The sequence below is a fragment of the Acomys minous genome, assembly GCF_964271855.1.
Source record: "Acomys minous genome assembly, chromosome: 1".
Lineage (NCBI taxonomy): Eukaryota > Metazoa > Chordata > Mammalia > Rodentia > Muridae > Acomys > Acomys minous.
Genome location: NC_140483.1, coordinates 55,277,527 through 55,302,986, shown reverse-complemented (window position 1 = coordinate 55,302,986; position 25,460 = coordinate 55,277,527). Strand labels below are relative to the sequence as shown.

General features: G+C 47.7%; 1 protein-coding gene across 2 annotated transcripts; it reads right to left on the bottom strand.

The window, feature by feature from the left end:
• Nucleotides 1–15,151: 15,151 nt before the first annotated feature.
• LOC311605618 (alpha-1,3-mannosyl-glycoprotein 4-beta-N-acetylglucosaminyltransferase-like protein MGAT4E) lies at nt 15,152–25,217 on the bottom strand. 2 transcript variants are annotated; one of them, XM_084796294.1, is made up of 4 exons: nt 25,081–25,217; nt 23,015–23,146; nt 22,568–22,664; nt 15,152–16,310 (listed from the first exon to the last, which is right to left on the bottom strand). In XM_084796294.1, exons 2-4 carry the CDS (start codon nt 23,123–23,125, stop codon nt 15,175–15,177), a joined length of 1,344 nt encoding a protein of 447 aa, XP_084652420.1. In that variant the 5' UTR covers nt 23,126–23,146; nt 25,081–25,217; the 3' UTR covers nt 15,152–15,174. The 2 variants fall into 2 exon arrangements, with proteins under 2 accessions (XP_084652420.1, XP_084652421.1); XM_084796295.1 differs by having other exon boundaries at nt 23,027–23,146.
• Between the last annotated feature and the right edge of the window lie 243 nt (nt 25,218–25,460).

Below are 25,460 nucleotides of genomic sequence, written 5' to 3'. Positions count from 1 at the left end.
ATGCTCGCCATCTGAGCCGCAGTGCCGCCCTCCCCCCCAGTGTCTTGCTCTGTAGCTCAGTCTAGGCAGGAAGTTGACATCCTCCTGCCGCAGCCTCCTAGGTGCTGAGATTACGCACGTGCATCACGTGCTTGGCGCAGAGAACAATTTGGGAAATACAAAAAAGGCCTTCGTCAGACCAGGGCGCATAGGAGTCAGACGGCTTCTTGTGTTCTGCACCTGTCAATACTGTCACTCCCTCTTGTAATAAATTCATTTAATCCCCACCTTGTTACCCACCCTGTTCCTAGGGTGCTGGCGTAGGATTTACCTTAAGTGTTTATGGGCTCTGCTCTAGAGCAGTGATTCTTGGGGTTTTTTGTTGTTGTTGTTTTAATTTGTTTTCTAAGACAGGGTTTCTCTGTGCTGTCTTAGCTGTCCTGGACTCACTTTGTACACCAGGCTGGCCTCAAACTAGAGCAGTGAATCTTAACCTTCCTAATGTGATTTTTTAATACAGTTCTTCATGTAGGGGTGACCCCAACCATAAAATTATATCATTTCTGTTTCCTAACTGTAATTTTGCTACTCCTTTGAGTCAGACTGTAAAAATCTGATATGCAGCTGGGTGTGGTAGCACATGCCTGTAATCCCAGCACTCTGGGAGGCAGAGGCAGGCAGATATATGAGTTCAAGGTCGGCCTGGTCTACAAGTCAGTCCAGGACAGCCAAGGCTACTTAGAGATACCTTGTCTGGAAAAAACAAAAAGAAACAAGAAACAACTGATATGCCACCCTGTGGCTTGGGAACCTCTGCTCTAGGAGGAAGACTCTGGAAAGATTAAACATTGCAGTGGTAGCATTAGAAAGCAGACTCTGGCCAGGTGGTGGTGGCACACGCCTTTAATCCCAGCACTCGGGAGGCAGAGGCAGGAGGATCACTGGGAGTTTGAGGGCAGCCTGGTCTACAAAGTGAGTCCAGGACAGCCAAGGCTAACACAGAGAGACCCTGTCTCCAAAAAAATGTTTTTAAAAAGAAAGAAAGAAAGAAAGCAGACTCTGCCTTCTGTGCTGTCACACTGCCATGGATGTGACCGCAGCAGGATGGGAGGCATGAACTCCTACCTGTATAGATAACAGTTCTTCGCTGGTGTAAGGAGTTGTTCTGTAGGTCAGATTGCAAATCGGGGAGCATCTTGGGAGACAGGCTGTTGCCGTTCCCACAAAGGAAAGATTTAGCTACTCCAAGGAAGACACTTAGGAACTGGTGAGCTTGCTGCCCTCAGTGGCTCTGGCTGGAAGTGACCATTTTGTTTAGGAGGGGAAACAACCTTGATTATGAAATATATTTATAGCCGGGTGTGGTGGCGCATGCCTTTAATCTCAGCACTCAGGAGGCAGAGGTAGGTGGATCACTATGAGTTCTAGGCCAGCCTGGTCTACAAAAGTGAGTCTAGGACAGCCAAAGCTACACAGAGAAACCCTACCTGGAAGAGCCCCCCCCCCCAAAAAAAAGAAAGAAAACGAAAAGAAAAGAAAGAAAAATAATATATTTATGTTTAGTGTTTTTATTTTTAATTTTAATTTACTTTTAAAAGATTTTTATTATTTTTAATTATATGTCTGTCTGTGTGTGGGTATGTATGTATGTGAATACTGGTGCCTGAGGAGACCACAGGCTTTCGAGCTCATGGAGCTGGAGTTACAAACTGTTTTGAGTCACCATGTCAGAGAGGAGTTGGCTGTTCTGAAAAAGGATGGGTACAGCCAGTTAGGTGTATCACCTGGTGTCTTCCCGTTTTGTGCCACTAACTCCGCTGGTCCCCCAAATCCTGCAGATACAGTTAGAGTCACAAGTGATGTGGGGTTTGGTCCAGCCAATGGATCTCGCCTGTATCCTTAGTTATCATCTTTAGTTAAGGGGTAGGCTGGCCTTGGCCACCGGGGAGAAAGAATAGCAGTGGCCTCCCTGGCTGTTAGACCATCCTGACAAGGATGTTCCAGGATGGTTCAGCCTGGGATATCCTGCTTTACTTCAGGTACTCCCCGTTCCTAGTCCGCCCCCCGAAAGGCCGAGTCTTCTACAGTTACCATGAACACTTCTTTATTTTTATTTTTTTAAAGATTTATTTATTTATTATGTATACAGTGTTCTGTACTGCATGTACACCTGCCTGCCAGAAGAGGGCACCCGAGCTCATCATAGATGGTTGTGAGCCACCATGTGGCTGCTGGAATTGAACTCAGAACATTTGGAAGAACCTCTGAGCCACCTCTCCAGCCCGATCATGACACTGCTAAAGCTTAGGTTCTGGGACAGGATCTGCTCATTGTCAATGCAGGGGAAAAAATCAAGCTTTGATTTTTAACCTAGCCTCCCTCCTCATGGCCAACAAAGGGCAGTAGAGGTTGACCTCACAGCCCACTGGTACCAGCCATTTTAAAATGCAAAAACTCCATCAGTGCTTTATAGAGAGGCACAGAATCCAACAAGTAGAATTTTTCTTTTCTTTCTTTCTTCCTTCCTTTTTTATTTTTTTTTTATTTTTTTATTTTTTTTTTAGACAGGGTTTCTCTGTGTAGCCTTGGCTGCTGTCCTGGACTCACTTTGTAGACCAGGCTGGCCTTGAACTCACGACGATCCGCCTGCCTCTGCCTCCCGAGTGCTGGGGTTAAAGGTGTGCGCCACCAAGCCTGGGGAGACCAGGGTCCTTGACAGGGCCATACCCGTGCAAACAATATACAGTCCCTCAGGACCTTACAGTACTGGGGCTTTCTACATTCCCCACAACCTTATAACCTCCTTATTTACTTTTTTGGGCTAATGGGAATTGGCTTTTCTGTGGTAGGGTGTCATGTAGTCCAAGTTGGACTTGAATCTCTGTGCGGTAGAGGATGACCCTGACTTCTGATCCTGCCTCTGGCTTCAGTCTGTTTCCTCACACTTTAAAATAAGCAGGAGGGGCTGGAGAAATGGCTCAGAGGTTAAGAGCACTGTCTGCTCCTCCAGAGGTCCTGAGTTCAATTCCCAGCAACCACATGGTGGCTCACAACCATCTATAATGAGATCTGATGCCCTCTTCTGGCCTGCAGGTGTATATGTAGACAGAGCACTCAAAAAATAAAATAAATAAATAAATAAATCTTTAAAAAAAAGTAAGCAGGAGCAAAGCTGGGTGTGTTGGCTCAGCATCTTCATCCCAGCACTCAAGAGGCAGAGCAGGCAGATCTCTATGGGTTCCAGGCCAGCCAGAGTTACACAGGGAGACCCTGTGTTGTAGTTAATTTAGAAGTATGGCCTAATAAATGCTTATTATTAGGCTATAATTACTATGGTGGTATTTTCTAACCTGCTTTCAATCAACAAAAACATAGCCTAGTGTGGTTTTGCATGCCTTTAATCCCAGCACTTGGGAGGCAGAGGTAGGCAGATCACTGTGATTTTGAGGCCAGCCTGGTCTACAAAGTGAGTCCAGAACAGTCAAGGTTACATAGAGAAACTCTGTCTCAAAAAACAAAAACAAAAACAAAAAAACAACCAAAACCCACAGACACCTGTTATATTTTAAAATAGCCTGTGGCAGGGCAGATAATAATCTCCTAAATTACCTTCCATAGCTCCCTGCCAAAATCCCATGCTTCTAAATATTTTTCTTTCAGGTGTGGTAACCCACACCTTTTTTTTTTTTCTTTTAAGATTTATTTATTATTTATACAGGCAGCATGATGCACGCCTTTAATCAGTAGAAGCAGATGGATCTCTGTGAGTTCGAGGCCAGCCTGGTCTACAAAGTGAGTCCAGGACAGGCAGAAACTGTCTCAAAAATCCAAACTAAAAACCCCAAACAGAAAAGAAATAAGAAAACAGGGTTCCCAAAGCATGGAAACATTTGAGGGCAGAGTAAGGTGGGCTTTGTTGTTATTGTTTTGTTTTATTTTTAATGCTCGAATGTGTGGGAGAGAAAGGGGTGGAGTGGGGTGGGTCTGAGGACACCGTGCAAAAGCACTTCTTTCCACCACATCCAAAGAGTCAGCTGGGTTCATCAGGCTTGGCAAAAAGTCCCCTTGGACTGCGTGTGGGTGGTTTACTTATATGCCTCTGCACGGGCCCTGACACAGATGCCAGAGTGCTGAGTTATGGCCCGAGACAGATGGGGACCACTGACACCCGAGTGGTAATTAACACGGGTGGCACCTTGCTTCCCAAGGACTCACTCTCATTGTGCAAGTGACAACATTTTGGGCTTTAGCCTCAGGCTGAGACATCTCTGGGTAAGTCCCTGGAGCGCTCTCGCTGCCCTGATGTGGGAGCACCTGCTGCTGTAGATGTGCAAGACTAACAAAGTTAGGGAGCCAGCTGGAAGCTGGAGTTCCTTTCCCTCCTCACTCTCCCTGGTCCTTGGTCGTAAAAAGACAGTGCTTTGTAGCAGCTGTGAGAAGAACCTGCTCCTGACATGGAACGGTTAAGACCTGAGAAAGTGCCTTTTTTAAAAAAAAAACAAAAAACATTTTATTGTTGTTGTCTGTGAATCGGTGCTTTGTCTGCATGTGTGTGTCTGTGTAAAGGTGTCAGATCATGGAGTTACAGACAGTTGTGAGCTGCTGTGTGGGTGCTGGGATTTGAACCTGTGTCCTCTGGAAGAGCAGTCAGTGCTCTTAACCACTAAGCAAGCTCTCCAGCCCTGGAAAAGTGTCTTAGTCAGGGTTTCTATTGCTGTGAAGAGACACTCTGGCCACTCTTTTTTTTTTTTTTAAAGATTTATTTATTTATTTATTTATTTATTTATTTATTTATTAAGTATACAGCGCTCTACTTGCATGTACACCTCCAGGCCAGAAGAGGGTGTCAGATCACATTATAGAGGGCTGTGAGCCACCATGTGGTTGCTAGGAATTGAACTCAGGACCTCTGATAGAGGAGTAAGTGCTCTCAACCTCTGAGCCACCTCTCCAGCCCCTATTGCAAGTTTTATTAAGGAAAACATTTAACTGGGGCTGGCTTACAGTTTCAGAAGTTTAGTCTACTATCATCATGGTGGGAAGCGTGGTGGTGCGCAGGCCGACATGGTGCTGGAGGAGGAGCTGAGAGTTCTACAGGCTGATCAGCAGACAACAGGAAAAGACTGCAACACTGGGCGTGGCTTGGGCATCATGAGCCCTTAAAGCCCGCCTCCAGTGACCACTTCCACCAATAAGGTCGCACGCACTCCAACAAGGCCACACTTCCTAATAGGGCCACTCCCTTTGGGCCTGTGTGGGCCCGTCTTCATTCTAACCATCGCAACACGTAATGCCTCCTTTGCTTATAAGTGAAAGAACTTGGGCTTGATCATCATTGGAACACACCTCTCTGTTTCTGTGGAATATCCACAGACCCAAGTAGGAAAAACCTGAACAATAAGAGTGTATGAGCTGTAGCTGTCTCAGTCCAGTACCCCGTCTCTTCTTGCTGGTCTGGACTCTGCTTTGTCCTTATCAAGTCTGCCTGCCTCAGGCAAGCCCCTTAGAGGTGTGAGGCTGGCTCTTCTGGGAGTGGCTGCTTCCAGGTTGTCGGAAAAGCAGTGGGGCTCTTAAAGGATTTCCTGCAGTAGCAACTAAAGAAGGGACAGAAAAAAAAATTGGTCTGTCTGACCATCCTAGCCAGGAGTATCCCATGGGAGAATATTCCTCACTACCATACCTGTACCCCTTGGAGCGCGCTTGCTAGCCCAAGCACAAGCCATGTCTACTTGCTTTGTTTTAGGCTCTGCAGAGGCACGAGAGCCGGCGTGGAGATCCATTTTGTTGGACTTCAGCCACGTTGTTAGTAATTAAGAGTGCGGATTGTAGCCGGGGCGTGGTGGCGCACGCCTTTAATCCCAGCACTCGGGAGGCTGAGGCAGGCTGATAGCTGTGAGTTCGAGGCCAGCCTGGTCTACAAGACAGCCAAGGCTACACAGAGAGACCCTGTCTTGAAAAAACAAACAAACTGCGGATTCTGAAGCCAGAATGCGTAAATTTGAATCCTTGCTTTGCCAGTCACACCTAACTGTGTTCTTAGCCGTGCTGCTGGACCTCAGTTTCCTGCTCACGAAAATGAGATGAACAACAACACATACATACCTCGAGTGGTTCAGCCGTTATCAGCCGCTGTGCTTGTGACCCTCCACAAGGAGGAAAGGGGCCTTTATTATGTAGTTAAGCACTTGCTCTTCCGTCACCGTCCTCCATGTAATAAGCCTCTGTTCCCATCCTGTGAAATCACTTCTTTGTGCTTCTGCACGACTCTCCTTCCTTCTCCCAGTTATGCTCTTTGGAAGACACTCATTCTTGATGCTTACTTATTCCAATTTTCCCCTAGCCAAGGCCTCTCACTGCTTGTGTTTCTCCCCGTACCCCCTGAGGTTTCAGTGTGCTGCAGGCCACACAGCCTGCTCTGTGCGCCCAAGCTCTGGCTGGACGCCCACCTACACAAAGCACAGCTCAGTACCCTCCGTCCCTCCCCTGCTCTCCCGGAGCCCCGGCTTCTCACCCCAGCATGAAGAGGCTTTTAGGTAGGCCAGAGGGGGCTATTCATTGTATACAGGCTCAACTTTGTCCCCATTCCCAGGCGCTCAACCAGCAGTGAGACCCAAGCACTTCTCTGGGTGATGGGCAGAGACTGGGCCCTGAGGGCCTGCAGAAGGAATCAAGCAGTCATTAGGAAGAAGGCCCAGGGGTCTCGCATTCATCTTTTGCAATGTTATGAACTACCCTGGTCCGGGTGGTGGTGGCAAATGCCTTTAATCCCAGCACTCAGGAGACAGAAGTAGGCAGGTTTGTGAGTTCGAGGCCAGCCTAGTCTCCAGAACAAGTTCCAGCACCGTCAGAGCTACCCAAGGGAAACTGTCTCAAAGCAAAACAACATTCACAAATTTTCTCCACTCATGATTCTACAAGTTGGGCAGGGTGAAGTATGGAAGGAACTGGAAAGTAACTGAACCCAACACTTAATGGACAGTTTGGAGACAGGACCCCTGTAAACGCCATTGCACACCAGTGGTTGGGATCATGTCTAGGGTAATTTAGATCATGATCCTGGGTGGTGGTCTTTAGAACAGACCAAAGGTTTGCTGCTTCCAGGCTTAAAACACAGCGTGTGAAATAAGTCAGAAACGTGAATACTGAATACATTGCAGTGTCGTGAGAAAGGTATGGGATAAACACCTCTGTCCTGGGTATAGTCCCACCATTACAGGCTGGCACGGTGGGGAGCTACACTCAAGTACGCCAGTCTCCCATAAAGCCTTTCCGTAGCTGCTGGCGCCCAGAAACCCGTCCTTGCCTTGAAGTGGGCACCAGGAAACAGTGGCGGCCCTTCTGCCGTACCTGCCCACGGAACCGCATGTCTCCTGGTTAGTGAGGCAACTGAGGCCAGAGTGCTGCCTAACCAGCCAGCCAGGCACAGGTGGCAGAGGGGGACAGCATGTGGCGCTGCTGTCACCTCCCGGCCAGTGGCTTTGCTGACCTGGAGTCTCATTTGCTTATTTCCCTCCTCACTGACTTTATCTGTGAGCTAAAAGTCAGAGTTGCTGAGAGATGATACAGTTTTCCCCTCCCTTTCTTTATTTTTCTTTTCTTTTCTCTTTTTTTATAGCCCAGGTTGGTCTCAAGATATCCTCTTAAGTGCTAAGATTGTAGGCACAGCTGTCTCAAGCCCTACACAGCAATAGACTTGTGGCCATCCTTGCGGACCGTGCACACACAGTTACCCATGAGTCAACAGGACAACAGGAGGTGAAGACTAGACACGGACAGAGAAGCCTAGTCTCTAGGGAAGGCTGCCAAGAACTTGATGAAAGCTGCTTAGCTCCCTCCTCTTCCCAGGGTACAAAGCACAGAGTGACAGGATAAGATTTGATTGTCTCAAGCTTTAAAATTCATTCTCCAGCCTAAAAAACCCAAAACAAAATGAACCCCCTATGCTCCATAAGAACTCTGCAGAATCACTGGGAGGGCTTGTAGCCACAGACCACAAGCATGCCAGGTGCCGGCTGCCCTCAGCAAGCAGAAGAGAACATCGGATTTGGGTCCTCTGCAAGAGCAACAGCTGATCTTAACTACTGTACTGTTTCTCCAGCCTGAAGCTGGACAGCTTTTGAGAACTACATGGTGTCCCCAGCTTTACCCTGGAGCCACTGGGTATCGTTGGCTGTCCTGGACTCACTTTGTAGACCAGGCTGGCCTCCAACTCACAGAGATCCACCTGCCTCGGCCTCCCCGAGTGCTGGGATTAAAGGCATGCGCCACCACTTCCAGCTTTTTGTTTTGTTTTGTTTTTTTGGTTTTTTTGAGACAAGGTCTCTCTGTGTTAGCCTTGGCTGTCCTGGACTCACTTTGTAGACCAGGCTGGCCTCGAACTCACAGCGATCTGCCTGCCTCTGCCTCCCAAGTGCTGGGATTACAGGCATGCGCCACCATGCTCGGCTTGTTTTGTTTTTTGAGACAGGGTTTTTCCCTATTTAGATCAGGATGGCCTAGAACTCAGAGATTTGCCTGCTCTGTCTCCCTGTGCTGGGATTAGAGACATGCACCACCACCACCACCTGGCTCCAAGTTTGTTTTCTTGTTTTGTTTTTGAGGCAGGGTTTCTCTGTGTAGCCCTGGCTGTCCTAGACTTACTTTGTAGACCAGGCTGGCCTCTATGTGCCTGCCTCTGCCTCCCGAGTGCTGGCATTAAAGGTGTGTGCCAGCATGCCTGACCCTGTTTCTAACTCTTTATTTTTTTTTTAAAAAGTATGTATACAGTGCTCTGCCTGCATGTACACCTGCATGCCAGAAGAGGGCATAAGATCACATTATAGATGGTTGTAAGCCACCATGTGGTTGCTGGAAATTGAACTCACAGCCTTTTGAAGAGCAGTCAATGTTCTTAACCTCTGAGCCATCTCTCCAGCCCCCTTAACTCTTAAAAAAAAAAAAGTTCAGCCAAGCCTGGTGGCACACACCTTTAATCCTAGCACTGGAGAAGCAGAGGCAGATGGGTCTGTGAGTTCAAGGCCAGCCTGGTCTACGAATAAAGTCCAGGACAGCTAGGGCTATACAGAGAAACCATGCCTGGAAAAAACAAAAGTTCTATAACATCTTAAAGTTAGTGAACTTGAACTTGAACAGACTCAAATTCCTGCCACCTCTTTTGAATATACTGTAGTTGACTGCATCTTGCCCCCAACCCCATGTTGGAATTGAACCTAGGCTCTTGTGCATGCTGGGTAAGCATTCTGCTGTGGAGGGAGATGCCCAGATCTCTATTTGCTTCTTGTACCATCATCATTCCTGTGGATCGTGTGAGAGTTGCCAAGGAAGTAAGAGTTCTCCTTACGAGGGACTCTGTGCATCCCCGTCTGAGCCACGGTCACAGAGGCAACCCTTCCCAGCTGCTGCCTGAACCTGGATCTAGATAAAACGTCAGCCTACTGAGGACCTGCCCTGCCTCTAACATGAAAGACAGGAGGCAGCTAGCTAGAGTGTGGTTGCTGAGCAGGAAGGAGGCTGGGGCTCTGCCGGGAGCCTGTCCAAGTCTGCACAGCTCAATAGTGGTGCTAGCACGTCAAGGGCCTCGCCCACTCCGTGCCTCAATTATAAACCTCAAAGGTAAAATAAGGTAAACGGAGCTTGTTGCACTAAGCTGTGCCGAGCAAAGCCCTGGAGAGTGCTTAGCACAGCGTCTGACACAGATGGTGATTTGGACACCTCACGAGGCCAGCCGTTTTGTGAAGTATCCCAGTGTTCTGATGCGGACGCGTGTCCGTGGTCCTATGGCTAAGAGAAGCTGGCAGCCACAGTTTGCTGACTGGTGACTATGCAGTTCGCAGAACAGTCCACACCTGAAGGTGATGGGGGAGGTAGGCTAAGTTCCAGGGTCTCAAGGAGGGGTCTAGAGGGAAGATACAGGTGGTTAACATTAATCCTAAAGATGGGAGAAGACCACTGATACAAATCTTCATGACCAAATTATTATTTTACTTTTTAGGCCTTTTGAGGCAGGGTTTCTCTATGTACCAATCTTGGCAGTTCTAGACTTGCTTTGTAGATCAGGCTGATCTTGAACTCACAGAAATCCACCTGCCTCAGCCTCCCTGAGTGCTGGGATTAAAAGCGTGGGCCACCATGCCTGGCTTATCATGACCAAATTAAAGCAAGCTTCTATTTGTGTGCAAGGGTTGTCTTCCCCCTGAGGGGAGGCCAAGAAGTCAGCATTGGTTGTATTCAAGGCTTTTATAGCTCAGGGGTAGAAGGTTTGCAAATGGGGGATTTGGCAAGCAAAATAGGTGGGGTTACCAGAGCCGAACATAAGCATAATAGGTTAGCTTAGTCCTAATTGCCCCCTGAAACAGACACGGTTGCAAGGTGGGCACAGAAACGTGGTCACAACAAGATAGTCATAGGTGGTCATATAACCTTTTGATACAAAGGTGGGGTTTATAAGATGGTTATAAACAACTTTGAAACAAAGACACAGTTCCTATTCCTGAACAGGCAGTACAGAAGCCTTTGTGATTAAGGTACCAGTGCGACATAGCCCAACTCTTGAGAAATCAAGGGTTAATCATAAACAGGATTGAATCTAGTTTATCTTTTTGCGGGGGGGCAGTTTCAAGACAGGGTTTCTCTGTGTAGCCTTGCCTGTCCTGAACTCTGCTTTGTAGACCAGGCTAGGGCCTCAAACTCAGTGATCTGCCTGCCTCTGCCTCCCAAATGCTGGGATTAAAGGCATGTGCCACCATGCCCGGTTTGACCTTTATTTGTATGTGTATTGGATGTTTTGCCTGCATGCATGTCTGTGTACCATGTATGTGCAATGCCTGCAGAGGCCAAAAGAGAGAGTTGGATCCCCCGGAACTGAAGAAATAGATGGTTGTGAGCCACCGTGTGCGTGCCAGGAATCAACGAAAGGTCCTCTGGAAGAGCAGCCAGTGCTCTTAACTGCTGCCTGAGCCATCTTTCTAGCTCCCTGGAGAACTTGGGTAATGAATGTCATGACCCCGTGAGAAGTAGTTTTGCTTTTCGATTCTGAGCCCTCACACATTAGTCACATTTGATTGTCACAGCAACCCAATGAAGATGCCATCTCTCTCCCACGCCAGACCCAGTGGTCTCCCACAGCTAGACCCAGTGGTCTCCCACAGCTAGACCCAGTGGTCTCCCACAGCTAGACCCAGTGGTCTCCCACAGCTAGACCGAATCACCCCACCCTGCCTTCTCCTACCAGCAGATGCCTATCTCCACCCACACAGGTGGAAGGAAGGTGATGTTGCTTGTGGGAAATCCAGGAAGTCTGGCTTCTCTGTCCTATCTCTTAGCCCTCTCGGTGACAATATTGCTTGCTTCTCGAATCTCAGGTTTCTTCAAGTAGCCCAACCAGAAGGGAGAGAAGCCTACTCTGAGGCCTTTTGGTTGGAGAAAGCCTGCCCCTCCCTTTTCACCTGGAGCAATGATAGAACCGTCCCACATGCCTGGGCCTGTCTCAGAGTCCCTCTGCAAACCCAGTGAGCAGGGTGTGTGGGGCAGCCAAAGGCGGGGTGTGCTCTGTGTGGGAACAAGAGCCTGCAGGAAGGAGGGGCGGTGCCTGATGAACACTAAAGGCTGAACTAGAAAGCTGATGCCCTCTGAGTGTCTACTGTCTGTCTGTCTGTCTTTTATTTTATTTTGTTTGGATTTTCTTTGTTTTTAGAGACAGGGTTTCTCTGTGTAACCTTGACTGTCCTGGACTTGCTTTGTAGACCAGGCTGGATTTGAACTCACAGCGATCCTCCCACCACTGCCTCCCAAGTGCTGGGATTACATGTGTGCCTCCGCACCTGGCTTTTTCTTTTCAAGACACAATTTCTCTGTGTGTAGCCCTGGCTAACCTGGAACCCTGTCTGTAGACCAGGCTGGCCTCAAACTCTGCCTCCTGAATGTTAGGATTAAAGGTATGAGCCACCATTGCTGCTGAGGCTGTCTGTCTTTTGTGTAAGGATTCCTTTTCTCCACTGACAAGCTTGCCTGGTAGGTGGAACTCCTGTTTTACAAGTGGGAACACTGACTCAGGTTAAAGAACATTGCCAGCGAAATCTTCAGCTAGTGAGTAGGGCTGGAATTAAACCCAGCATATGGGGATGCTACAACTTTTATACTGTCCATTGAGCTGCAGTGGCCAGAGAGGAGCTGACCCATGCCCCATTAGCACCTCAGTTTAGTAGTGTTGAGAGCCCCTCCTTGGTTTACTCCATAGAAATGCAGCAGTTTACATGTGTCCACACACACCGTTAAAAATAATTCTATTTAAAAAGTAAAATGTGAGCCAAGCGGTGGTGGCACATGCCTTTAATCCCAGCACTTGGGAGGGAGAGGCAGGCGGATCTCTGTGAATTTGAGGCCTGTCTAGTCTGCAAAGTCAGTCCAGGACAGCTAGGGCTGTTACACAGACACCCTGTCATGAAAACCCCAAAATAAGTAAATAAAATAAAACAGCTGGGTGGTGGTGGCACATGCCTTTAACCCCAGCATTCAGCAGGCGGAGGCAGGCAGATCACTGTGAGTTCAAGACCAGCCTGGTCTACAAAGTCCAGGACAGCCAAGTTTACACAGAGAAACCATGTCTTGAAAAACCCAAAAATAGCAGGGTGGTAGTGGCACACGCCTTTAATCCCAGCAGTTGGGAGGCAGAGGCAGGTGGATCTCTGTGAGTTCGAGGCCAGCCTGGTCTACAAAGCGAGTCTAGGACAGCCAAGGATACACAGAGAAACCTTGTCTCGAAAAAACAAAAAACCAAACAAACCAAAAATAAAACAAAATAAAATAATGCTACTCTAAAGAGGGAGATGGGCATGCCTGCGGTCTCAACATTTGAGAAGCTGAAGCAGGAGGATTGCTTTAAATGTGAAGCTGCTGGACTACACGATTCCAGCCCTGTGGCCTTGTCTGTGCAAGAGGACAGGGCGTGGTTACTGCTGGGTACAGTGGGATGTTCCTGGAGTCTCAGGTATGGCGCCCAGCAGCGGTGCAGGTTTCTCTCAAGTCTCTAAGAGTCTTGGGCTCTCAAGGTCTCTCTAATTTCAGCTGGGCACCCGGAGCCTGTCTCACTGCTGGCCGTGGCCTTTCTCAGCAGAAAGTAGCTATGAAACGTGAACTCCATTCCTCGAAAACGCAATTCCGAAAAATGTGAAGCCCCTGCTTCTGATAAAGACACAGGCGGCACAAGGAGAAAGAAGTCAGCGAGGAGGCTGAGAGCTGCTTCGGCTGACCTGCAGGGACCCCCAAAGCCATGATGCTGGGGGGTGGGGGGACAGGGCAGTTGTACTTTCATTCTGTAGCCCCCCCAAGCCCTACTTTTCAGATTGACCAGGGTCCCTAAGGATACCTGAACCCCTGCCCCTCGCCCCCATATCAGTCACATATGATCTCAGCCTAAGTGAGGAAAAGTTGGATAGTGTCCCCTGAAGGGTATGTCTGAGGACCAGTTGGGTGATAGAGTCAGGATGTTTGGGTGTCTCTGGTTTGCTGGACTGAGAAGGTTAGTCACAGGGAGAGGGAGAGGGCTGGGCGTCACGGTCAGAGGAAGGCTAAGGCACTCCTGGTAGCTTCATGGAGAATGTGGTGAGTTTCTCCAAAGCTGTCTACTTTAGCTACAGGAGCCTCCTTGTGACCGTTCACCTTTCCTGGCCTCAGACAGGATCGAGGTCACACAATCCTGTTGCTAGTGACTTCCAGGTAACTTCCCTCATATGTATGTATATATGTATGTATGTATGTATGTATTTATCTATCTATATCTAGATATTTATGGCAATATATATAGTAGTGTTGATATGGTGGCACAGTTCTGTAATCTCAGCACCCAGGAGGTAGAAACGGAGGATGACAAGTTTGAAGCCTTCTGAGCTACATAGTGAGAGCTTGTCTAAAACAAGAGAGAAGGCGCACGCCTTTAATCCCAGCCCTCGGGAGGCAGAAGCAGATGGGTTGCTATGAGTTCAAAGCCAGCCTGGTCTACGAATCGAGTCCAGGATATCCAAGGCTACACAGAAAGACCCTGTCTGAAGAAGAAGAAGAAGAAGAAGAAGAAGAAGAAGAAGAAGAAGAAGAAGAAGAAGAAGAAAAAGAAGAAAAAGAAGAAAAAGAAGAAAAAAGAAAGAAAGCCAGCCAGGCACAGTGGCACATACCTGTAATTCCAGCACTTGAGAGGCAGGGGCAGGAGGATCTCTGTGAGTTCAAGGACAACCTGGTCTACAAAGCTAGTCCAGAACAGCCAAGGCTACACAGAAAAAGAAAGGAAGGAAGGAAGAAAGATTAAGGAATCTCTTTCTTGATTTTTTTTTCTGGTTTTTTGAGGCAGCTTTTCTCTGTGTAGCCCTGGCTGTCCTGGACTCAAGTTGTAGAACTCACACTGATCCTGCCTGCCTCTGCCTCCCGAGTGCTGGGATTAAAGGCATGCCCCATCACGTCTGGCACTCACTGAACTATCTTGTGGGGTTTTTTTTTCCTTTTTTTTTTTGGTGGGGGGGTGGGGGGGTGGGGGGATGTTTGATTGTTTGTTTGTTTGTTTGTTTTTTTAAGATTTATTATGTATTCTGCCTACACGTGCCAGAAGAGGGCACCAGATCTCATTATAGATGGATATGAGCCATCATGTGGTTGCTGGGAATTGAGCTCAGGGCTCCCGGAAGAACAACCAGTGCTCTTAATCTTAACCTCTGAGTTCCATCTCTCCAGCCCCATCTTATAGTTTCTTAGGTCAGTCTTGAGGACTCCTCAGGGATTAGGAATGGCTCAGTGGCAGAGTGCTTGCTTAGCATGTCCAAAGCATTAGAACAAAGTTTGTCATGATTTCCACACTCACCCTCTTACTAAACTACTCCTCACTCCCACCTCTGTGAACGCAAAACACACACACACACCCCTTACTGGAGGAGATCCAAGCATCCCAGGAATGTAAGGATTTTGAAAGAGACCAAGGCCTTTCCCCAAATTGGTCGAAGCCACATTTGTCAGAGTCATATAACAGTATCCTATTAGAGTGGCTTGTTTGGGTAGAAAAAGGGAAGACTGTTTCCTGATGCTTTGGTGGCACTGAAAAAAAAATAGCAGTGCCTTCTTTTCCTGCCTCCTACCCCCTGGATGTCTCCAACGTCATTCATGTTGGCTAGAGTGAAATAGCATCAAGCTTTTAATTGTTCGTACCCTGACACACCATCAACTCTGGTCAGCTCTCTGTTGTTTCAGCATTTCCCCCCAGAGGTAAATATGTCTGACCATGAGACCACTGGCCTGATTAGCATTCACTGCCAGCTTCACGCAGCTAACACCGTACCCATCGCTATTCAGAACGATCTGGTCCAGCTGCCCTTGCATGAGACGGCCCAGCAGCCCAAAGATGGTACAGTTTGGGGCTGTTCCTTCGGGATGGTAGCCTAGCTCTACCTGTCCTTTTTCTAGGATGTGCTTTCCATCCATGAGGGAGCCTGTTCTTACTTGCACCCTGCTCAGGTTCGCTGGATGCCTCAAGATCACCGTCAAATGGTTCCCCGTCCTGACGTTGTCGGTCCAAAAGAATGACTCATCCAGTGTGTAGGCCTCCTGTGGGGAGTGAACACCAGAGAGCTTCATGTCCGTGAAAACCACTCCGGGGAGAGTATTGGGACCGTAAGGACCTTTTCCCTGGCCAGCCGAGATCTCGTTCTCAGAAGGGAAACGAGACAGCCAGTGGAAGAAGAGGAACGGCCTGCAGAGGATTGGGTCTTGCTGGGCCAGGAGGGTGCGGAAATGAAGGATCAGCCAGGGGAGAGGTCTCTCTTTGTGGAAGAGGAGGAGGAAACGGGCCAGGAGTGGAAGGTCCCTGCTATGGAGAAGTTTGCCGAGGATGCCCATGTTAGAGAACTCCATGAGCACCCATGTGCTGGGATTCCTGTTGGTCACCTTCCAGTGAATGTGGCTGACAAAATTGGGGGCACAAAAGACATTGTCCTCTATCAGCAGGAAATAAGTGGAGAGCTTTGTGGCGAAGCTCATGAGGAAGGCGTGAGCCACGTTCTCCTTGGAGTACATCTGCTGCTGAGAGGTCTCATTCTGGACCGCAGTCACAGGTGGGTAGACCTCAGATGGGGCATGGATCAGGAGCAATTGCCCTGTCAAGATCTGTGCCCTGTAGAGGCTTGAAATGTTGAGAACAGTTTTCCTGAGCCAGGCGGGATCAGAATCTGCCAGGTGGATCAGCACTGTTATTTGTTTCTGTTCAGCTGTGGAGGAGACCTGGTACAGAGAGGCCAGTGTATCCAAGAGGCCACCTTGACCCTGTCGGGACTCTGAGGTGATCCCCACTGTCAGCCATGCTAAGAAGACGTAAAATAGGGACAATTGTCAATGTACAGTGGTGAGGAGACCGTTTAAGAAGATTAGAATCATAAAGCAAAACTACTTCTCATATGGTTATGACATTACCCGAGTTCTTCAGGGGCCTGGAGAGATGGTTCAGCCAGCAGTTAAGTTAAGAGCATTGGTTGCAGGCCGGGCATGCTGGCACATGCCTGCAATCTCAGCACTTAGGAGGCTGAGGAAGAACTGTTGCCAGTTTGGGGTCAGCTTAGACAACACAGTGAGTTCCAGGCCTGCAAGGCCTACACTAAAAGACCTTGTCTTTGTTGTTGTTTGAGACAGGGTTTCTCTGCGTAGCCTTGGCTGTCCTGGACTCACTTTGTAAACCAGGCTGGCCTCCAACTCACAAGTTCCACCTGCCTCTGCCTCCCGAGTGCTTCCGTGTGCCACCACGCCTGGCTTGTGGACCTTTTCTTGTTTAATAACTGATGTGGGAGGGCTCAACTTGCTGAAGGCAGTGCCACCCCTGGGCACATGGTCCTGGGGTACAGAAGAAAGCAAACCAAGCAAACCAGTAAGCAGCACCCCTCAGCGGCTTCTGTGCCAGCTCTTGCCTCCTGCTTCCCGCACGTTCCTATCTTGACTCCCCTGAGTGATGGGTTACCATCTGCAGGTATAAGCTGACTTAATCCTTTCCTCACCAGGTTGCTCTGGTGCTAAGATGCACACTCTGGGAGAGCACCCAACCACACTGTTATATTTACCCAGCCCAGGAGCCCAGGAATTTTCCCCAGTTCTCCCACTTCTGACTGTGGTATTGGCCAAGTCCTTTCATCGCTGAGTTTAGTTCTCAAACCCAGAAAACCAAAGGATTTGGGCTCTGGGCTCTAAGACCCTCCTGTCTCCAGCGTTCCTTAATCCAGTGATTGCCCTTTCTTACAAAGACTGACTTTATTTTTCCCACCAGTGATTTACTATTTTCACTTTTTATATTTTGCTTAATCATTGAATTTCTCTACCTAAGAATGCATGTAGACAACCTTGGCCACAGCTCTTCTTTTAAATACTTCAACTAATTTCTCTTGCCTCTTTTTTAAAAAATTTTCCCCCGAGACAGGGTTTCTTTGTGTAACAGCCCTGGCTGTCCTGGACTCCCTTTGTAGACCAGGCTGGCTTCAAACTCACAAGAGATCCGCCTGCCTCTGCCTCCAAAGTGCTGGGATTAAAGGCGTGGGCCACCACGCCTGGCTCTCTTCCCTCTTATTTAAATGCTGTAAAGCTTCATAGTGGCCGGGCATGGTGGTACATACCTGGGATCCCAGCATCCAGGACACTGAGGCCAAAGAGCTCAAGTTCAAAGTCGGCTTAAGATACACAGTGAAGTAGAGGCCAGCCTACGCTACATAGCGAGACCCTATCCATTTGTCAAAACAAACAAACAAACAAACGCTGATGGAGCTGGAGAGATGACTCAGGAGTTAAGAAAGCTTGATGCTAGTGCAGAGGACGGGAGTTCAATTCATAAAGACAGCTTCTCACAACTGCCTGCAACCCCAGCTCCCAGGCATCCATACATAAGCTAACCCTATACCACACACATACATACATGTATAGTATAGTATACACACATAAACCAACAAAATACTATGGCTGGAGAGATGGCCCAGTGATTAAGAGTGCCTACTCAAGCTACAACCAGAGAGAAGCGACTGTTAGAACAGGCTTTCATGTAGCCCAGGCTGGACCTCAAAAATCACTATATAAAGCTGGGAGTGGTGGCGCACGCCTTTAATCCCAGGACTTGGGAGGCAGAGGCAGGCAGATCGCTGTGAATTTGAGGCCAGCCTGGTCTACAAAGTGAGTCCAGGACAGCCAAGGCTAACACAGAGAGACCTTGTCTTGGGGGGTGGGGGCGGGGGGTGGGGGGGTGGGGGAAGAGTTCCTGCTGCTCTTACAGAGGAGCTAAGTCCAGTTCCACTGCCTACCTTGTAGGCTTACAACTGCCTATAACTTCAGCTCCAGGGAAGCTGACACCCTCTTCGAGCCCCTGTGGGCACTTGTACTCTTGCTATTATACCCACTGACAGAGACACATGCATTCACTTAATTAGAATTAAAATAAAAAGCATGCTATGATGGTGCATGCCTTCAATCCCAGCACTCCAGAGGCAGAGGCAGAGGATCTCTATGAATTCAACCTTTTCTACGTAGTAAGACCCAGATTCAAAGTCGCCATACAAAAAGCCACATGGTCATCCATTCCCCAACCACCCCCAGCACACAAACCAAAAGCCATATAACCATCCAGTCCTACAGTATAATCATAATTGCAAAGTGAAATACTAAGTTACGCAAGGGAGTTCTGGTCTGTGTTTACTCAATGTGAGCATGTATAGGATTGCAGATGAGCATATAGACAATGTAACGTTGGAAAAAATTTTTCTTTTTGAGACAAGGTTTCTCTTGCCCTGGCTGTCCTGGGCTCCCTCAGGTTGTGTGTGTGTGTGTGTGTGTGTGTGTGTGTGTGTGTGTGTGTGCATATGAGGATGTGTATGTCATATGTCTGTGGGGTGTGTGTGTGTGTGTGTGTGTGTGTGTGTGTGTGCATATGAGGATGTGTATGTCATATGTCTGCGGGGTGTGTGTGTGTGTGTGTGTGCATATGAGGATGTGTATGTCATATGTCTGTGGGGTGTGTGTGTGTGTGTGTGTGTGTGTGTGTGTGTGTGCATATGAGGATGTGTATGTCATATGTCTGTGGGGTGTGTGTGTGTGTGTGTGTGTGTGTGTGTGTGTGCATATGAGGATGTGTATGTCATATGTCTGTGGGGTGTGTGTGTGTGTGTGTGTGTGTGTGTGCATATGAGGATGTGTATGTCATATGTCTGTGGTGTGTGTGTGTGTGTGTGTGTGTGTGTGTGTGTGCATATGAGGATGTGTATGTCATATGTCTGTGGGGTGTGTGTGTGTGTGTGTGTGTGTGTGTGTGTGTGTGCATATGAGGATGTGTATGTCATATGTCTGTGGGGTGTGTGTGTGTGTGTGTGTGTGTGTGTGTGTGTGCATATGAGGATGTGTATGTCATATGTCTGTGGGGTGTGTGTGTGTGTGTGTGTGTGTGTGTGTGTGTGCATATGAGGATGTGTATGTCATATGTCTGTGGGGTGTGTGTGTGTGTGTGTGTGTGTGTGTGTGCATATGAGGATGTGTATGTCATATGTCTGTGGGGTGTGTGTGTGTGTGTGTGTGTGTGTGTGTGTGTGTGCATATGAGGATGTGTATGTCATATGTCTGTGGGGTGTGTGTGTGTGTGTGTGTGTGTGTGTGTGTGTGTGTGCATATGAGGATGTGTATGTCATATGTCTGTGGGGTGTGTGTGTGTGTGTGTGTGTGTGTGTGTGCATATGAGGATGTGTATGTCATATGTCTGTGGGGTGTGTGTGTGTGTGTGTGTGTGTGTGTGTGTGCATATGAGGATGTGTATGTCATATGTCTGTGGGGTGTGTGTGTGTGTGTGTGTGTGTGTGTGCATATGAGGATGTGTATGTCATATGTCTGTGGGGTGTGTGTGTGTGTGTGTGCATATGAGGATGTGTATGTCATATGTCTGTGGGGTGTGTGTGTGTGTGTGTGTGTGCATATGAGGATGTGTATGTCATATGTCTGTGGGGTGTGTGTGTGTGTGTGTGTGTGTGTGTGTGTGCATATGAGGATGTGTATGTCATATGTCTGTGGGGTGTGTGTGTGTGTGTGTGTGTGTGTGTGTGCATATGAGGATGTGTATGTCATATGTCTGTGGGGTGTGTGTGTGTGTGTGTGTGTGTGTGTGCATATGAGGATGTGTATGTCATATGTCTGTGGGGTGTGTGTGTGTGTGTGTGTGTGTGCATATGAGGATGTGTATGTCATATGTCTGTGGGGTGTGTGTGTGTGTGTGTGTGTGTGTGTGTGCATATGAGGATGTGTATGTCATATGTCTGTGGGGTGTGTGTGTGTGTGTGTGTGTGTGTGTGTGCATATGAGGATGTGTATGTCATATGTCTGTGGGGTGTGTGTGTGTGTGTGTGTGTGTGTGTGTGTGTGCATATGAGGATGTGTATGTCATATGTCTGTGGGGTGTGTGTGTGTGTGTGTGTGTGTGTGTGTGTGTGTGTGCATATGAGGATGTGTATGTCATATGTCTGTGGGGTGTGTGTGTGTGTGTGTGTGTGTGTGCATATGAGGATGTGTATGTCATATGTCTGTGGGGTGTGTGTGTGTGTGTGTGTGTGTGTGTGTGTGTGTGCATATGAGGATGTGTATGTCATATGTCTGTGGGGTGTGTGTGTGTGTGTGTGTGTGTGTGTGTGTGTGTGCATATGAGGATGTGTATGTCATATGTCTGTGGGGTGTGTGTGTGTGTGTGTGTGTGTGTGTGTGTGCATATGAGGATGTGTATGTCATATGTCTGTGGGGTGTGTGTGTGTGTGTGTGCATATGAGGATGTGTATGTCATATGTCTGTGGGGTGTGTGTGTGTGTGTGTGTGTGCATATGAGGATGTGTATGTCATATGTCTGTGGGGTGTGTGTGTGTGTGTGTGTGTGTGTGTGCATATGAGGATGTGTATGTCATATGTCTGTGGGGTGTGTGTGTGTGTGTGTGTGTGTGTGTGTGCATATGAGGATGTGTATGTCATATGTCTGTGGGGTGTGTGTGTGTGTGTGTGTGTGTGTGTGTGTGCATATGAGGATGTGTATGTCATATGTCTGTGGGGTGTGTGTGTGTGTGTGTGTGTGTGTGCATATGAGGATGTGTATGTCATATGTCTGTGGGGTGTGTGTGTGTGTGTGTGTGTGTGTGTGTGTGCATATGAGGATGTGTATGTCATATGTCTGTGGGGTGTGTGTGTGTGTGTGTGTGTGTGTGTGTGTGTGCATATGAGGATGTGTATGTCATATGTCTGTGGGGTGTGTGTGTGTGTGTGTGTGTGTGTGTGCATATGAGGATGTGTATGTCATATGTCTGTGGGGTGTGTGTGTGTGTGTGTGTGTGTGTGTGTGCATATGAGGATGTGTATGTCATATGTCTGTGGGGTGTGTGTGTGTGTGTGTGTGTGTGTGTGTGTGTGTGTATATGAGGATGTGTATGTCATATGTCTGTGGGGTGTGTGTGTGTGTGTGTGTGTGTGTGTGTGTGTGCATATGAGGATGTGTATGTCATATGTCTGTGGGGTGTGTGTGTGTGTGTGTGCATATGAGGATGTGTATGTCATATGTCTGTGGGGTGTGTGTGTGTGTGTGTGCATATGAGGATGTGTATGTCATATGTCTGTGGGGTGTGTGTGTGTGTGTGTGTGTGCATATGAGGATGTGTATGTCATATGTCTGTGGGGTGTGTGTGTGTGTGTGTGTGTGTGTGTGTGCATATGAGGATGTGTATGTCATATGTCTGTGGGGTGTGTGTGTGTGTGTGTGTGTGTGTGTGTGTGCATATGAGGATGTGTATGTCATATGTCTGTGGGGTGTGTGTGTGTGTGTGTGTGTGTGTGTGTGCATATGAGGATGTGTATGTCATATGTCTGTGGGGTGTGTGTGTGTGTGTGTGCATATGAGGATGTGTATGTCATATGTCTGTGGGGTGTGTGTGTGTGTGTGTGTGTGTGCATATGAGGATGTGTATGTCATATGTCTGTGGGGTGTGTGTGTGTGTGTGTGTGTGTGTGTGTGTGTGTGTGCATATGAGGATGTGTATGTCATATGTCTGTGGGGTGTGTGTGTGTGTGTGCATATGAGGATGTGTATGTCATATGTCTGTGGGGTGTGTGTGTGTGTGTGTGTGTGTGTGTGTGTGTGCATATGAGGATGTGTATGTCATATGTCTGTGGGGTGTGTGTGTGTGTGTGTGTGTGTGTGTGTGTGTGCATATGAGGATGTGTATGTCATATGTCTGTGAGGTGTGTGTTTGTGTGAGACAGAGAGACACAGAGAGAGGGAGGCATGCTAGGAACTGAACACAGGTCCTCTGGAGGAACAGCAAATGTTCCTCACACTGAACTATCCCTTCATCCTGATTCCACCTATTTAAATCAAGTACCTTTAAGTGTCCTTCCTTCCCCTCACACCTGATTTGTCAACGTCGCCCTGGGGCTGAGGAGGGAGTGGTCAGGCGGACTCAAGTGTTCCTAGACCCACTTTTGCCTTCTTGCCTGCTGCTCTCTTCGTCCCTAGTCCTCCTCCCTCGTGTGAGTCGCTTCGTCCTGTGCCTCTCCGCCCCGCCCTCCCCAGGCTACTCACTCTTTCTTCTCTGATGGATTTTCCCCAAATATATGGAGGAGATGGTCTGCCAGTCTTCTAGTGATTTGGGGTTCTTCTTGCTGCCACCATTGACCACCTGGATCATTGACAAAGACAAAAAAAAAAGTCACAAAACAGCAGCCTTTATTTCTCCCAGCTTCCCATAGCCTTTTTAGCGGAAGAGGTGAAGTGGCCCACTCTTCTAGAGAGTCCAGCACAATGCCTGGCCATGGTCCAAGAGATCCACCGTCTCTGACCCTGTTTGTTTTCTCCCTTTCCTTGAGAAACATGACAAATAAATGTAGCTAATTTATGGGCTAATGGGTGGGTCCACGCCCCAGCTCCACCCAGAGGGAAAGGGTTAGAAGGAAAGTCCAGGTGCTTTGGGCAACCTGCCTGTCCTCAGTGTTCCCACCGGGCACTCCCAGTTTCCCAAAGTATAGTCACCACAGGTTTTACATCGTCAGTATCCTCAGGGACTCTCAGGGTGATGAAGAACCACAGGAAGATGAAAGCCACAGCGGCTTTGCAGCACCGCATGATGGAGCACCGCATCATGTCCACACTGGGATATGGTTCCTACAGCAGGAGGTCAATATGTACATTGGAAGAACACTCTCCTTCCTGCCCTGTCTTCCCCCATCCTGAGGTTATTGTTAACTTACATGAACATTCACTGATCTAGGAACCTGACAGAACACAGCCTTGTTCCCAACCTAGAGAAGGAAGGTCACCTGGCCTGGGATGACATTTGCTGCCTCTCTTCATACACTTGTTTGGAGTTTCAACTCTCCCAACGCTTCCCCTGACCAGAATGATAAGGGCTAGCTGGGACAATATTAGCATGGCCAGTTTGTACCAGGAAACAAATGGGAACTGTACTCTATGCATTTAAACAAAACAAAACAAAACAAAGCAGTCAAACTATTAGCCAGGTAGTGGTGGCACAGGCAGGCAGATCTCTGAGTTCAAGGCCAGCTTGATCTGCAGAATGAGTTCTAGGACAGCCACAGCTACACATAAAGACCTTGTGTTGAAAAAAAAAAAGCCAAGGGCTGGAGAGATGACTCAAAGGTTACTAGCACTGACTGCTCTTCCAGAGGTCCTGAGTTCAATTCCCAGCAACTACATGGTGGCCCACAACTATTTATAACATGATCTAATGCTTTCTGTCATGCAGGCAGAGCACTGTATACATAATAAATAAATAAATCTTTAAAAAGAAAAGCCAAAAAACCAAATAACAATTTTTAAAAAGTCAAATTATTAAAATAGCTGAAGCTGACAGGCATGGCGGCACATGCCTGAAATCTTATCACTTGGGAGGGGAAGGCAGGATGATCAGGGGTTCCATGTGTCCTTGGTTATGGAGTGAGTTTGAAGCCAGCCTAGGCTATAAAAGACCCTGTCTCAAAAAACCAAATAAGTAAATAGCTGAAATTGAAGTCAGGCCTATGTCAAATTGGTATGTTTCTTGTCTTTTAAGATTAAATATATTCTTTTCTGTTTGTTTTTCAAGACAGGGTTTCTCTGTGTAGACCTGGATGTCCTGGAACTTGCTCTGTAGACTAGACTAGCTTTGAACTCAGCTATCTACCTGTCTCTGCCTCCTGAGCACTGGGATCAAAAGTGTGCACTACTGCCTGCCTCAAAGATACTTTTCACAGAGAAACCCTGTCTTGAAAAACCAAAAAAAAAAAAAAAAAAAAAAAAAAGATACTTTTAATATATCCTTTTCTTTGCTTGTACTTATAGGCCTCAATGAGAAAAGGATTCTGCTGTCTTAGAGTAAGCTAAGTGAGTGCTGGTTATTGGAACAGGCCAGCTCAGGCTCCAAAGTGCCTGCATCCAGCCCTATTCTTCAGTGTCTCTTTTGATTGCCTTAAACCATCAGAAGGGTTCTATATGCCTTGTCACTTGAGTTCAATTCTTGCCCTGCATATGCAGGACACAAAACAGAAACTGTAGTCAGGTGATTTCTGTGCTCCAGAGGCCACAGTGCTCTCCAGGCTTCTTCCCTCCTGGGGACGTCTCCCATTTTAGTGGAGTTTCCATTTTCATTTATTTATTTATTTTATTTTATTGAGACAAGATCTCTCATTATATAGCTCTGGCTGCCCTGAAACTCACTATGTAGTCCAGGCTGGTCTTGAACTAACAACATCTTTTTCTTTTTCTTTTTCAAGACAGGGTTTCTCTGTAATAGCCCTGGCTGTCCTAGACTCACTTTGTAGACCAGAATGGCCTTGAACTCATGAAGATCTGCCTGCCTCTGCCTCCCCAGTGCTGGGATTAAAGGTGAGTGCCACCATTACCGGGCCATTCCTCAGTATTGTGATAGGCATTAGTGTGCATATCTCCCCTATTTTTGAAAATACTTAAAGTAAGATAAGACTTTTCTTATCTGTTTTCCTTAAATAAAGGCATTTTGTCACAAGGGTGGTTCACTTCTATGTAGGTAAGATACCCAAAGGACCCAGACTTCTCTCAACCACAAACACTTCAACAAGTACCTTAGTGAAAAGGCTATATAATCACAGTTAAAAGACCTCAGCACAATAAACTTAGCTCAGTGCCCTTCTGTCCTGCTTGTGACATTGTTAAGCAGCAAGGAATTCCATTCTTATGCAGTTGTCTCAGGTCAACAGTCTTCTGGAAAAGGCAGGACAGAATAAGAGGAACTGGAATGAGAGAGAGTCACTTTAGGAGTCAGGGACAGTGGCCTGAGCACTGAGCTCAGCTCCCTCTGTGATGCTGCCATTATGTCCCAGCCCCCCACTCATAGCATCAGAGGGCCACACGCACAGGCCTTACATGTGTTGAGTGTGTGCTTCATCATCCTCACTAGAAATGAGTATTTGACCTAAAGACCAAAGCAGCTGTTCTCTCTCTT

What these genes read in the sequence shown, in the direction of transcription:
- LOC311605618 (XM_084796294.1), bottom strand. Translation starts at nt 23,125, where the DNA reads ATGATGCGGTGCTCCATCATGCGGTGCTGCAAAGCCGCTGTGGCTTTC. An exon ending in CTGACGATGTAAAACCTGTG is followed by an intron (nt 22,665 to 23,014) that starts GTGACTATACTT and finishes TCAATGATCCAG; the next exon opens with GTGGTCAATGGTGGCAGCAA. An exon ending in AATCCATCAGAGAAGAAAGA is followed by an intron (nt 16,311 to 22,567) that starts GTGAGTAGCCTG and finishes ACGTCTTCTTAG; the next exon opens with CATGGCTGACAGTGGGGATC.